The 12,986-nt window shown below is 45.2% G+C and overlaps 1 protein-coding gene across 7 annotated transcripts in view; it reads left to right on the plus strand.

Moving 5' to 3' along the window:
* The window catches only part of AGBL2 (AGBL carboxypeptidase 2), a 60,929-nt gene extending 49,520 nt beyond the window's left edge, over nt 1–11,409 (plus strand). For 5 of the 7 annotated variants that reach the window (XM_063671821.1, XM_054439533.2, XM_054439532.2 and 2 more), the window contains 2 exons: nt 1,955–2,041; nt 4,724–5,477. In XM_063671821.1, coding sequence (XP_063527891.1) covers nt 1,955–2,041; nt 4,724–4,897 — 261 coding nt within the window. In that variant the 3' untranslated portion in view covers nt 4,898–5,477. Of the gene's footprint in view, nt 1–1,954; nt 2,042–3,533; nt 3,701–4,723; nt 5,478–10,744 lie in introns of those variants that run through there. The other 2 variants (XM_054439534.2, XM_054439535.2) reach the window with 2 other exon arrangements.
* The last annotated feature ends 1,577 nt before the right edge of the window (nt 11,410–12,986 follow it).

Here is a 12,986-nt window from a genome sequence, read left to right on the forward strand (position 1 = left end):
ACTGACTATTCAGTACCAAGGTTTGTGAATTATTTGCTTTTTGTTGTTGTTGTTGTTGTTGTTATTTTGAGATAGCGTTTCACTCTTGTTGCCCAGGCTGGCGTGCAATGGCACAATCTTGGCTCACCACAACCTCTGCCTCCTGGGTTCAAGCGATTATCCTGCCTAAGCCTCCCCAGTAGCTAGGATTACAGGCATGCGCCGCCACAACATGTGCTCCATTTTGGTCAGGCTGGTCTCAAACTCCTGACCTCAGGTAATCTGCCCGCCTCAGCCTCCCAAAGTGCTGGGATTACAGGAGTGAGCCACCATGCCTGGCCAATTATTTGCTTTTTTTAAAAGAGTAAGTTTGGTCTGGCGCAGCTCCTCACGCCTGTAATCCCAACACTTTGGGAGGACAAGGCAGGCAGATCACATGAGGCCAGGAGTTCAAGGCCAGCCTGGCCAAAATGGTGAAACCCCATCTCTACAAAAAATACAAAAATTAGGCCGGGTGTGGTGGCTCACGCCTGTAATCCCAATACTTTCAGAGGCCGAGGCGGGTGGATCACCTGAGGTCAGGAGTTTGAGACCAGCTTGGCCAACGTGGTGAAACCCCATCTCTACTAAAAATACAAAATTAGCCAGGTGTGGTGGCACACACCTGTAATCCTAGCTACTCAGGAGGCTGAGGCAGGAGAATCGCTTGAACCTGGGAGGCGGAGGTTGCGGTGAGCCGAGATCACACCATTGCACTCCAGCCTGAGCAATGAGTGAGACTCCCTCTCAAAAAAAAAAAAAAAAAAAAAGACAAATATTAGCTGAGCATGGTGGTGCGTGCCTGTAGTCCCAGCTACTCAGGAAGCTGAGTCACAAGAATTGCTTGAACCCAGGAGGCAGAGGTTGCAGTGAGCTGAGATTGCGCCATTGCACTCCAGCCTGGGCGACAGAGTGAGACTCTGTCTCAAAAAAAAAAAAAAAAAAAATTAGCTAGGCATGGTGGTGCATGCTTATAGTTCTAGCTACTTGGGAGGCTGAGGTAGGAGGATCGCTTGAGCCTGAGAGGTCAAGGCTGCAGTGAGCTGTGATCCTACCACTGCACCCCAGCCTGGGTGACACAGCAAGACCCTGTCTCAAAAAAAAAAAAAAAAAAAAGGGTTTTGAGGTCAGGTACAGTAGCTCATGCCTGTAATCCCAGCACTTTGGGAGGCAAAGGTGGGAGGATCACTTGAGGCCAGGAGGTTGAGACCAGCCTGAGCAACATAGCAAGATCCTATCTCTACAAAAAATTTTAAAACTTAGCTGGATGTGGTAGTCTGCCCCTGTAGTCCTAGCTACTTGGGAGGCTGAGGTGGGAGAATCACTTGAGTCCAGGAGTTTAAGGTTACAGTGAGCTGTGATCCTGCCACTGACTCTACCTTAGGTGACAGAGTGAGACTTTATCCCAATAAAAAAGTGAAAAAATAAAGTTTTGATACAATAGTAGCTGATTCTTAGGGGATAGGGTGCAAAATGGGCCCTCTTCATGTGGAACACTACCTTATGGTTAACAGTGCTATAATGAGGTCTCACTGTGCGATACCGGGGAATTCCCACAGTGGCAAGAGCACAAATTTTGAAGTCTGTCTTGAGTTCAAATTTCAGCCCCACTTTTTAATGTTTTGTGAGTCATCTGACCACCCTGGGGCTGTTTCTGGATCTGAAATATTGAGGTGATAATATCTACATCCTAAAGTTGTTGTGTGAATTAGTGTGAAAGTGTAAAGCACCTGGCATATCGTAGACACTCAGTAAATTAGTCACTTTTCCTCCTTCGAACTGTTTTTCCTTCTTTGAATTATGTTTTGCCTGTCCTTTTCTGTGAGAGTATCATAATGAATTAACATATATAAATAAGCAAACAAATAATGTATATTCACTGTAATCACACTTGCTCAAGTGGAAAATTTAGTGAGGATATGTTCATTTATTTTAGACAAATTTAAATAGAAGAGACAAAGACACCCCCCTGGACCCATCAATGGCCACCCTGATTCTGCCTAAGAATAAAGAGAGAATGCAGGTACTTCACCTAATATACTGTATATACTTATATGCCAGTGATTAATTTTAATTAGTTCTCAAATGTATTATGTAATTTGGAGGGACGGTGATGCACAGTCCAGTTTTACCTTCTCGGATTTGTTCTGCTCAGGTGAAAATCTAAGGCATTTTGCACCCTCAGGCTACAGTTACCACTGACCATTCAGTACCAAGTTTTGTGAATTGTTTGCTTTTTTAAAAGAGTAAGTTTTAGGCCGGGTACAGTGGCTCACGCCTGTAATCCCAGCACTTTGGGAGGCCAAGGCAGGCAGATGATTTGAGGTCAGGAGTTCGAGACCAGCCTGGCCAACATGGTGAAACCCCGTCTCTATTAAAAAATACAAAAATTAGCCGGGCGTGGTGGTGTGTGCCTGTAATCCCAGCTACTGGAGAGGCTGAGGCAGGAGAATCACTTGAACCCGGGAGGCAGAGGTTGCAGTGAGCTGAGATCATGCCATTGCACTCCAGCCTGGGTGACAGAGTGAGACTCCGTCTGAAAAAAAAAAAAAAAAGTGGAAGAGTAAGTTTGGTCAGGTGCAGTGGCTCACACCTGTAATCCAAGCACTTTAGGAGGCTGAGGCGAGTGGATCACCTGAGGTTAGGAGTTCAAGTTCAAGACCAGCCTGGCCAACATGGCCAAACCCTGTCTCAACTAAAAATATAAAAATTAGCTGGGTGTAGTGGTGCATGCTTATAACCCCAGCTACTCAGGAGGCTGAGGCAGGAGAATCGCTTGAACCCAGGAGGCAGAGTTTGCAGTGAGCCAAGATTGCACCACGGCACTCCAGCCTGGGTGACAGAGTGAGACTCTTTCTCAAAATAAATAAATAAATAAAATATAAAAACTTTAAAAAAAGAATAAGTTTGAATGAATTCATATTTATCCCTATAATAACATTCATCATGCTCATTTGCACTCACATGTTTTTTCCTGAAAGGGAGGAAAAAAGAGGTGGTGAGGCCGGGCGCGGTGGCTCATGCCTGTAATCCCAGCACTTTGGGAGGCCGAGGCGGGCGGATAACCTGAGGTCAGGAGTTTGAGACCAGCCTGGCCAACATGGTGAAACCCCGTCTCTACTAAAAACCAAAAAATTAGCCAGGTGTGGTGGCACACGCCTGTAGTCCCAGCTACTTGGAAGGCTGAGGCAAGAGGATCGCTTGAACCTGGAGGTGGAGGTTGCAGTGAGCAGAGATCGCGCCACTGCAGCCTGGGCGACAGAGTGAGACTCCGTCTCCAAAAAAAAAAAAGGTGGCAAAACAGCTAGTAAGCTGTTGTTTCTAATAGCCCAGGGTATGTGTACAGGAGGGTGTTGTTCACATGAGTCTGGGTAAAACACAGGTTGAGAATCAGTGGATTATGTTAGGTGTACTAGATATAGAGTAGATGGTTCTCCCAATGGATGGAGTCCCTGCTGTCATCCCAAATCTGTTGCTTGGGAATTCTTGCACTGATGCTGTCATTTACCTATCAGTGTCTTCTAGTGTCTACTATGTGCAAGGCCCTTAAAAGACATGAAGACAAGATCCTCTAGGAGTGACAAGACTGATAGTCCAATCACCATATTATGACAGAAAATGAAGAGCAGTGAAAAGATAGGCTTAAATAAAGTCAAATTAAAGAGAGTTTCAGTCCTGACAGACTAATCAAGAATGAGCTTGTCCTCTTTCTTCATTTAGCATTCATTGCTGGAAGCCTATGAGTAGCAAAAACCATATCCTAGAACTGAAACATACTAATTAGGTTGTAACATATAACCATGAATTCAGTTAAATCCAGTGTAGTGGATGAATGTTATCCAAACCTTTATCTTTAGTTCATTTTCTTAAAATTTTTTTTTTTTTTTTGAGACAGGATCTTGCTCTGTCGCCCAGGCTGGAGTGCAGTGGCGCGATCTCGGCTCACTGCAACCTCTGCCTGCCAGGCTCAAGCAATTATCCCACCTCATATTTTCTGAAAATTTATAGTGTGATACTTGTGTAACAGAGATGTGGGTATTTAATTTCTATAACATGTCAGATAAACATCATCGAAAAAAATGAGGCAATCTGCCACCTTGACAGATTGTTTTTCTCTTTTTTTGTGTAATGTTTCTAGACAGCTTATAAAATGCAGTCCTTCTGCTTTTGGGGGCAATTAAAATGTTGCCCATGTTGGCCGGCGTGGTGGCTCACGCCTGTAATCCCAGCACTTTGGGCCAAGGCAGGAGGATCACTTGAGGTCAGGAGTTTGAGACCAGCCTGGGCAAAATGGCGAAACCCCATCTCTACTAAAAATACAAAAAAAATTAGCTGGGTGTGGTGGTGCACGCCTGTAGTCCCAGCTCCTCAGCAGGCTGAGGCAGGAGAATTGCTTGAGCCCAGGAGGCAGAGGTTGCAGTGAGCTGAGATTGTGCCATTGCACTGCAGCCTGAGCAACAGAGCAAGACTCCATCTCAAAAAAAAAAAAAAAAAAAATGTTTCTCATGTTGACTGATTTGGCTAAGGGACCAGGACAAATGCTCAATTCACCTCTGTTCTGTAACAGTGTCAACTACTTTTATATTTGGGGAAGAAATGCAAATACTTCTCACCAACTCCTTGTAAAGCCAACCCCAACCCTAACTACATCTTTAGAAATGGCAAAATAAAGTGAATTCAACTTTTTAAAATCTTATTTGCACAGAATAAGAAGCCAGGCTTTACAGTATCATGCTCTCCAAAGAGAACCATAAACTCCAGCCAAGAGCCAGCTCCAGGTATGAAGCCAAACTGGCCTAGGAGCAGATATCCTGCCACAAAGAGAGGCTGTGCTGCCATGGCGGCATACCCATCCTTGCACATATACACATACCCATAGGTGAGCCTGGGCTGTGCCACACAAGCGCTTCATCGGGGGTTTTGAGATTAGACACATTTTGTAATGGGGGAGATGTATGACTGGGAACTGCATTTACTCGTGGTATACTGTGTTGTGCACTCATGCCCTGACCTTACACTTTGTACTTACACTGTGGGCATGTGGTCAAGATGCATACCTCATGAATTCAACTATTTTTTCATAAAATGAAATTTTATTATGATGTGTAAAAATGCTTTATCAGAAACTGAAGTGTGTTCTCATGGCACACTTCATGGCAGCACAGATATACCTCATTTTAACCAATAGATATTCTCTCTAAAATTATGTGCAAATCAATTTTTAAAAATCAAACTCTATGTTAAACACATTTTGGGAGTGTGCTATAATAAAAAAAAAGTGTTGTGTCAAAGCTTCCTAGTGACGGTCAGTCCTACTGCTGTATGTCAGGTTTGCTCAAAATGAGGTATTCCCACATAGAAATAACAATGCATGTATTACCCAGAATTTAATGTTGCGTATCTTATGTTCAACGAGGTTTTGTAATTTTTTTAGCCTGATGATTAAAATTCTTTCTCTCTAACCAGTTGTTTCCTTTGATTGATTAACTGCATAATTTTATGTGAACAGATATTTTTTATCCGCCTTTTCTTTCCAATAGCCTCTCCTGAGCACCAAGCAAAGTCGGCCAGCTGTAGCCTGTCATGTCAACACGCTGGAGTCATTTACGGGGGGGGTCACTCCAGCTCATGCTAGGAGCCCTATTTTGACTACTTTTTTTTCTATCACATGGGATTGAAAGTTTTCTAGCACATTTTTCATTATCACTTTTAAACTTTCAGCCACCATCACTACCTGGATTACTAGTGATTAGAACCAATGACAACACAAATTTTATTGCAATCCTAGTGTAGGAGTATTTTAAAAATATTTTAGAATAGTTTTAGATTTACAGACAAATTGAGCAGAGAGTACAGAGAGGTCCTAGGTGCAGGTACCCTCAATCTGTGAGTCTTTTTAAGGGGAATATCAGCCCATACTTTTTTTTTTTTTTTGAGATGGAGTCTTGCTGTCACCCAGGTTGGAGTGCAGTGGGGCAATCTTGGCTCACTGCAACCTTCGCCTCCCTGGTTCAAGCAATTCTCCTGCCTCAGCCTCCTGAGTAGTTGGGATTACGGGCGCCACCACCACACCTGGCTAATTTTTGTATTTTTAGTACAGACTGAGTTTAACCACGTTGGCCAGGCTGGTCTCGAACTCCTGACCTCGTGATCCTCCTACCTTGGCCTCCCAAAGTGCTGGGATTACAGGCATGAGCCACCACGCCTGGCCCCCATACTGTTTATATAGGGAGTTTGCAAATGGCCTTCTCCTATGCCGCACCTTACATACATCCTAAAACTATTAGCATTTTAAGTAGCTAGAAAGCACCCAGCCAAAACCCCACTTTTTATCCCTAAAAGGATATCCTTAAAGGACAAGTCCCAAAAGCAAACCTTGTTTGAAAGTTGTTCAGAAATTCAGCCGGGTGCAGTGGCTCATGCCTTTGGGAGGCCGAGGCGGGTGGATCAGTTGAGGCCAGGAGTTCGAAACCAGCCTGGCCAACATGGTGAAACCCCGTCTCTACTAAAAATACAAAAATCAGCAGTGTTGGTGGCGTGTGCCTGTAATCCCAGCTACTCTGGAGGCTGAGGCAGGAGAATAGCTTGAACCCGGGAGGCAGAGGGTGCAGTGAGCCACCCGGCCTGTGAACATGGTTTCTTTCGAAGCCTTACTCTTTGGACCACAGGGCCTAATGAAGGTCCTATCACCATCTGGTGGCAGCATATCTTTGTTTTTGGAGAGATGACAACATCTCTTGAAAATGAGATAGACCAGGCATGGTGGTTCATGCCTGTAATCCCAGCACTTTGAGAGGCTGAAGCAAGTGGATCCATTGAGCCCAGCAGTACGAGACCAGTCTTGGCAATGTGGTGAAACCCTGTCTCTAGCAAAACAATACAAAAATAGCCAGGTGTGGTGGCACATGCCTGTAGTCCCAACTACCCTGGAGGCTGGGGTGGGAGGATCACTTTAGCCCAGGAGGTGGAGGTTGCAGTGAACTGAGATCATGCCACTGTACTCCAGCCTGGGTGAGAGTGAGACTCTGTCTTAAAAAAAAAAAAAAGACTGGGAGCAGTGGCTCATGCCTGTAATCCCAGTACTTTGGGCTGAGGCGTGTGGATAACGAGGTCAGGAGTTCAAGACCAGCCTGGCCAAGATGGTGAAACCCCGTCTGTACAAAAAATGCAAAAATTAGCCGGGTGTGGTGGCAGGGGCCTGTAATCCCAGCTACTCGGGAGGCTGAGGCAGAGAATTGCTTGAACCCGAGAGGTGAAGGTTGCAGTGAGCTGAGATTGTGCCACTGCACTCCAGCCTGAGCAACAGAGCGAGAGTCCTTCTCAAAAAAAAAAAAAAAAAAAAAGTGCATTGAGCAGTGATTGACTTAGGAACTATGGAGAACTGCCCCTGTGTTTAAAACCTAGATGGAGAACAAAGACTAGTAGGCAAAACACAGCAGTCAGATGTTTTGCTAGGTTCAGAACATTGTAGTGAGTTAAAGAGCCACCAATGTGGCATTTAGAACACCTGAGTTTGAATCCCACAGAGGCTGGGGGCGGGTAGGCATGGGGCAGTTGCTTAATAGCTCTGCACTTTTACTACCTGACCTTAAAAGTGAAGTGCCTATCCAGGTGAAATGATCTCTAAGATCCCTTCATTTGACCACTGCTCTTAGCTGTTGATCATACATTGCAATAATGTGCTTTAAACAGTTTCCCTTTTCAGCCTGAGCTAGCTAGGTCTTCTCTCCCTCAGTCTCTGGTCTTTGGGGAAACAAGATCTCTTTGGTTGCTCCGAGTACAGTTCTTCTCATCTTGTCGCTAACCAATTTTGATACATGCTGGCCGGGCGCGGTGGCTCATGCCTGTAATCCTAGCACTTTGGGAGGCCGAGGCGAGCGGATCACCTGAGGTCGCGAGTTCGAGACCAGCCTGACCAACATGGAGAAACCCCGTCTCTACTAAAAATACAAAAAATTAGCGTGGTGGCGCATGCCTGTAATCCCAGCTACTCAGGAGGCTGAAGCAGGAGAATCGCTTGAACCCGGGAGGCGGAGGTTTTGGTGAGCCGAAATGACGCCATTGCACTCCAGCCTGAGCAACAAGAGCGAAACATGGTCTCAAAAAAATAAAATAAAATAAAATAAAGATAGATGCCATCTGTCCTCATAGCCCCCTAAACTGCCTATTCCTAGATTATTGGATTTAGTGACCAGAAATCACATGAATAAACCCCTTCACAGCTCCAGTCATTTCCCTTTCTCTTGGCTTCATTTCTTCCCCAATTCAGCCCAGACTCCAGGGTTTGTGACATCAACCATTCTCTTGCCAGCACCCCAGTGTCCTCACCCTCTGTCCTTCTGCCACATCCACCTGGTAGTTCCCCAACTTTGGATCAGCCAGTCGTCTCAGCCATCTGTCTTCTCTACTGTACCCAGCCTGCCAAGATGGCTTCGGGAAAATATGCCATCAAGTGGACCTGGGCCAGCACACAAGTATCTCCTTCAGCCTTGGAAATTTATTTTCTGCTTCTGAAACTGAAGTTCCCGCACCTTTCCCCCTCCATGGCTATTTCACACCTCCATTTCTAGTCTTGTGCTCCCTCTCTGCTGCCACCTCCCTCCGAGCAAACAGCCATACTAGTCAAGACTGGTTCAGAAGTTGGCTCCCGTGAGGCAGGGGTAGGAAGATAACTTCAAACAAATTCTGAAGTCTCTTTGGTAGGTTTGTTTATGTAATGGCATTGGCAAATCAATTCTGAAACATTTTAGACATATTATATGCTTGAACAAATGAATAAATGTGTTGGTGTTGTTGAAAGCCAAGAACTCATTATTTCTTTTCTTTTTTTTTTTTTTTTGAGACGGAGTTTCGCTCTTGTTGCCCAGGCTGGAGTGGAATGGCACAATCTCAGCTCACTGCAACCTCCACCTCCTGGGTTCCAGTGATTCTCCTGCCTCAGCCTCCCAAGTAGCTGGGATTACAGGTGCCCACCACCACACCCGGCTTTTTTTTTTTTTTTTTTTTTTTTGTATATTTAGTAGAGACAGGGTTTCATCACGTTGGCCAGGCTGGTCTTGAACTCCTGACCTCAGAACTCCACCTGCTTCAGCCTCCCAAAGTGCTGGGATTATGGGCATGAGCCACTGCACCTGGCCAGAACTCATGATTTCTAAAACATGTATATGTCTGAACATACACATGTATGTATACATAAGTATGTATGTGCATGTGTGTATGCATATTCATATATGTAGATAATGTGTGTATGTGTATTCAGCTCTATCTGCTAAAAAGGGCTAAAATCAAATACATCCCATTAGCAATAAGAACATTTTGCACTGAGATCTTGGTCTCTAATACATTCCTCACTAAAAGGAATCAGGGTTCATTAGAGAAATGTCTGGGGCAATGTAGATATGAGATGAGGAGCCTGAAACGTTGTGTTATGTCGAAAAGTAAAAAAATGCGGGGGCATGTCACAGGATAAAGGAACCAACTTGAAGGAGCTCCCACTGGCCAAATCTGGGCTATTAGGGCACCAAAATGATAAGGACATTAATAAACTATAACCCATTGAAAAAATAGGAATCATGAGTTCATATTAATGAGAGAGAAAGAGAGGAAGAGCGCTCTTGTTTAAGAAGAATGAAGCTGAGGTCGATGGTGAATGTAGAAGTAGTGCTGCAATTGGGAATTCATTATTTTGCAATTATTGTAGTAAAATGGATCAGGCAAGAAGTACCTATGGATGCAAAATTTAGGAGGAAACTTGAGGAGCAAGATAATTGCATGGTTTTAAAGTGTCTCCACTCAGATTGCTTATTAGTTGGAAGGGAAAAAGTAGTGACTGTATAATAGGGCAATTGGACACCACCTTAACCGTGTGATTGTTTAGGGGCAGATGGACATTCTGTGCCCTCTGATGGAAAGCCTGAGATGAACGCATCACTTAAGTAGTATTCTGGTTGGAAATGCATACCTTGAATCTAATCATGAAAAAACATCAGATAAAACCAAAATAAGGAACATTCTGCCAAAAAGAATCTAGACTCTGGCATCAGGATGCCTGGGTTCAAAGGCTGACTCCATAGCTTTATGACCTTAGGCTTTATGACCTCTCAAAGATTCAATGTCCTCATCTGTAAAATGGGAATACAAACAAGACCCACTTTTCAGAATTGTTGGGAGGACCGGACAAGAAAATGTACATAATGCACTTAGTAGAGTGCTCTGCACACAGAAAACACTCGGGAGTGGTGAGCTGGCGTCACTCTTGTCCACCCTTACTTCTGTTCCATTCCTTTGTTCTATTTTTTTGAGACAGTCTTACTCTGTCACCCAGCTGGAGTGCAATGGCACCATCTCCACTCACTGCATCTTCCACCTCCAAGGTTCAAGTGATCCTTATGCCTCAGCCTCCCAAGTAGCGGGATTACAGCCACGTGCCACCATGCCTGGCTAATTTTTGTATTTTTAGTAAAGACGGGTTTCACCATGTTGGCCAGTCTGATCTTGAACTCCGGACCTCAAGTGATCTGCCTACCTCAGCCTCTGAAAGTGCTGGGATTACAGGTGTGAGCCCACCACGCCTGCCCTCTTTCCTTTGTTCTTAGAGAAAAAAAGTGCCCAGCTTTGGGTTTAAGGCTAATCTCTCCACCTTATGCTTCAATTCAGTCTCTCTACTTTATTTTCCCAAACTTTCTGCATTGCTTGACCCCCTCTTGTCTTTCTCCTTCCCTACCAGCAACTTCGCTGTGGCCTCAAAACATGCCAGGCTTCTTCCATATTTAAAGAAAGAACATGCAGGCCGGGCACCGTGGCTCACACCTGTAATCCCAGCACTTTGGGAGACCGAGGCAGGCGTATCGCCTGAGATCAGGAGTTCGAGACCAGCCTGGCCAACATGGTGAAACCCGTCTTTACCAAAACTACAAAAATTAGCTGGGCGTAGTGACAGGTGCCTGTAATCCCAGCTACTCAGGAGGCTGAGGCAGGAGAATCGCTTGAACCTGGGAGGTGGAGGTTGCAGCGAGCCGAGATCACACCATTGCACACCAGCCTGGGCAACAAGAGCAAGACTTCATCTCAAAAAAAAAAAAAAAAAAAAAAGAACATGCCTTCTGATCAGTTGTGAATAAATAAATATAAAGAAAGCGCAGGCCAAGCACAGTGGCTCACGCCTGTAATCCCAGCACTTTGGGAGGCCGAGGCAAGTGGATCAAGAGGTTAGGAGTTCGAGATCAGCCTGGCCAACATGGTGAAACCCCCCCCATCTCTACTAAAAATACAAAAATTAGCCGGGCGTGGTGGCAGGAGGTGGAAGGTGCAGCGAGCTGAGATCACGCCACTGCACTCCAGCCTGGGCAACAGAGCGAGACTCCATCTCAAAATAAATAAATAAATAAATAACTTGAGACTGGGTAGTTTATAAATAAAAGAGGTTTGAGCCGGGCACAGTGGCTCACGCCTGTAGTATCAGCACTTTAGGAGGCCAAGGCAGGCAGATCACCTGAGGTTGGGAATTCAAAACCAGCCTGACCAACATAGAGAAACCCCATCTCTACTAAAAATACAAAAATTAGCCAGGCATGGTGGTGTGCACCTGTAATCCCAGCTACTTCGGAGGTTGAGGCAGGAGAATCACTTTAATCCAGGATGCAGAAGTTGCAGTGAGCCAAGATCAAGCCATTGCACTCCAGCCTGGGTAACAGAGTGAGACTCTGTCTCAAAAAAATAAAGTGTCTTCCTAAATTCTGCAAACTGTTCTGGTGTTGACAAAAAGAGCCAAACTTTATGTAATATTTGAAGAGATTTATTCTGAGCCATATGTGACGACCATGACCCATGACACAGCCTCAGGAGGTCCTTATGTGGTTCACAGCCACATGTGCCCAAGGTGGTTGCATTACAGCTTGATATTAGGGGGACAGAAGTTATAGGCAGACATTAATCAATACATATGGGGTGCCGGCTCAGTGGCTCATGCCTGTAATCCCAGCATTTTGGGAACCCAAGACGGGAGGATTGCTTGAGGCCAGGAGTGTGAGACCAGCCTGGCCAACATGTCCAAACCCTGTCTCTACTAAAATGCAAACAATCAGCTGGGCATGGTGGCACGTGCCTGTAGTCCCAGCTACTTGGGAGGTTGAGGACGGAGAATCACTTGAACCCGGGAGGTATGCAGTGAGCCAAGATCACACCACTGCACTCTGCATGGGCAACAGAGCAAGACTCTGTCTCAACAATAACAACAACAACAAAGTGTGGGGTATACATTGGTCCAGAAAAGCAGGACAACTCAAAGTGGGAAGAGGAAAGTGCTTCCAGGTCATAGGTGGATTCAAAGATTTTCTGACTGGCAATTGGTTGAAAGAATTATTATACAGACAGATCTGGAATAAAAGTTTTTATTATGTAGATGAAATCTTATAGGTGGCCACCCTTAGAGGCAATAGGTGGCAAATGTTTCCTGTTCAGTCTTTTAAAAGGTGCTAGATAGGCTGGGCATGGTGGCTCATGCCTGTAATCCCAGCACTTTGGGAGGCCAAGGCAGGCGGATCATGAGGTCAGGAGTTTGAGATCAGCCTGACCAACATGGTGAAACCCCATCTCTACTAAGGCAGGAGGATCGCTTGAACTGGGGAGGTGGAGGTGGTGGTGAGCTGAGATGGTGCCATTGCACTCCAGCCTGGGCAACAAGAGTGAAACTCTATCTCAAAAAAAAAAAAAAAAAGAGGTTTAATTGGCTCAGCTCTGAAGGCTTTACAGGAAGCATGATGCTGGCATCTGCTCAGCTTCTAGCGAAGCCTCAGGGAGCTTACAATCATGTAGGAAGGCGAAGAAGGAACAGGCACATCACATAGCAAAAGCAGGATTGAGAGAGAGAGCGGGAGAGGGGAGGTGCCACATAATTTTAAATGACCAGCTCTCATGAGGACTCAATTATCACGAAGACAGCACCAAGCCATGAGGGATCTGCCCCTATG

Source organism: Pongo pygmaeus, chromosome 9 (genome assembly GCF_028885625.2).
Source record: "Pongo pygmaeus isolate AG05252 chromosome 9, NHGRI_mPonPyg2-v2.0_pri, whole genome shotgun sequence".
NCBI lineage: Eukaryota > Metazoa > Chordata > Mammalia > Primates > Hominidae > Pongo > Pongo pygmaeus.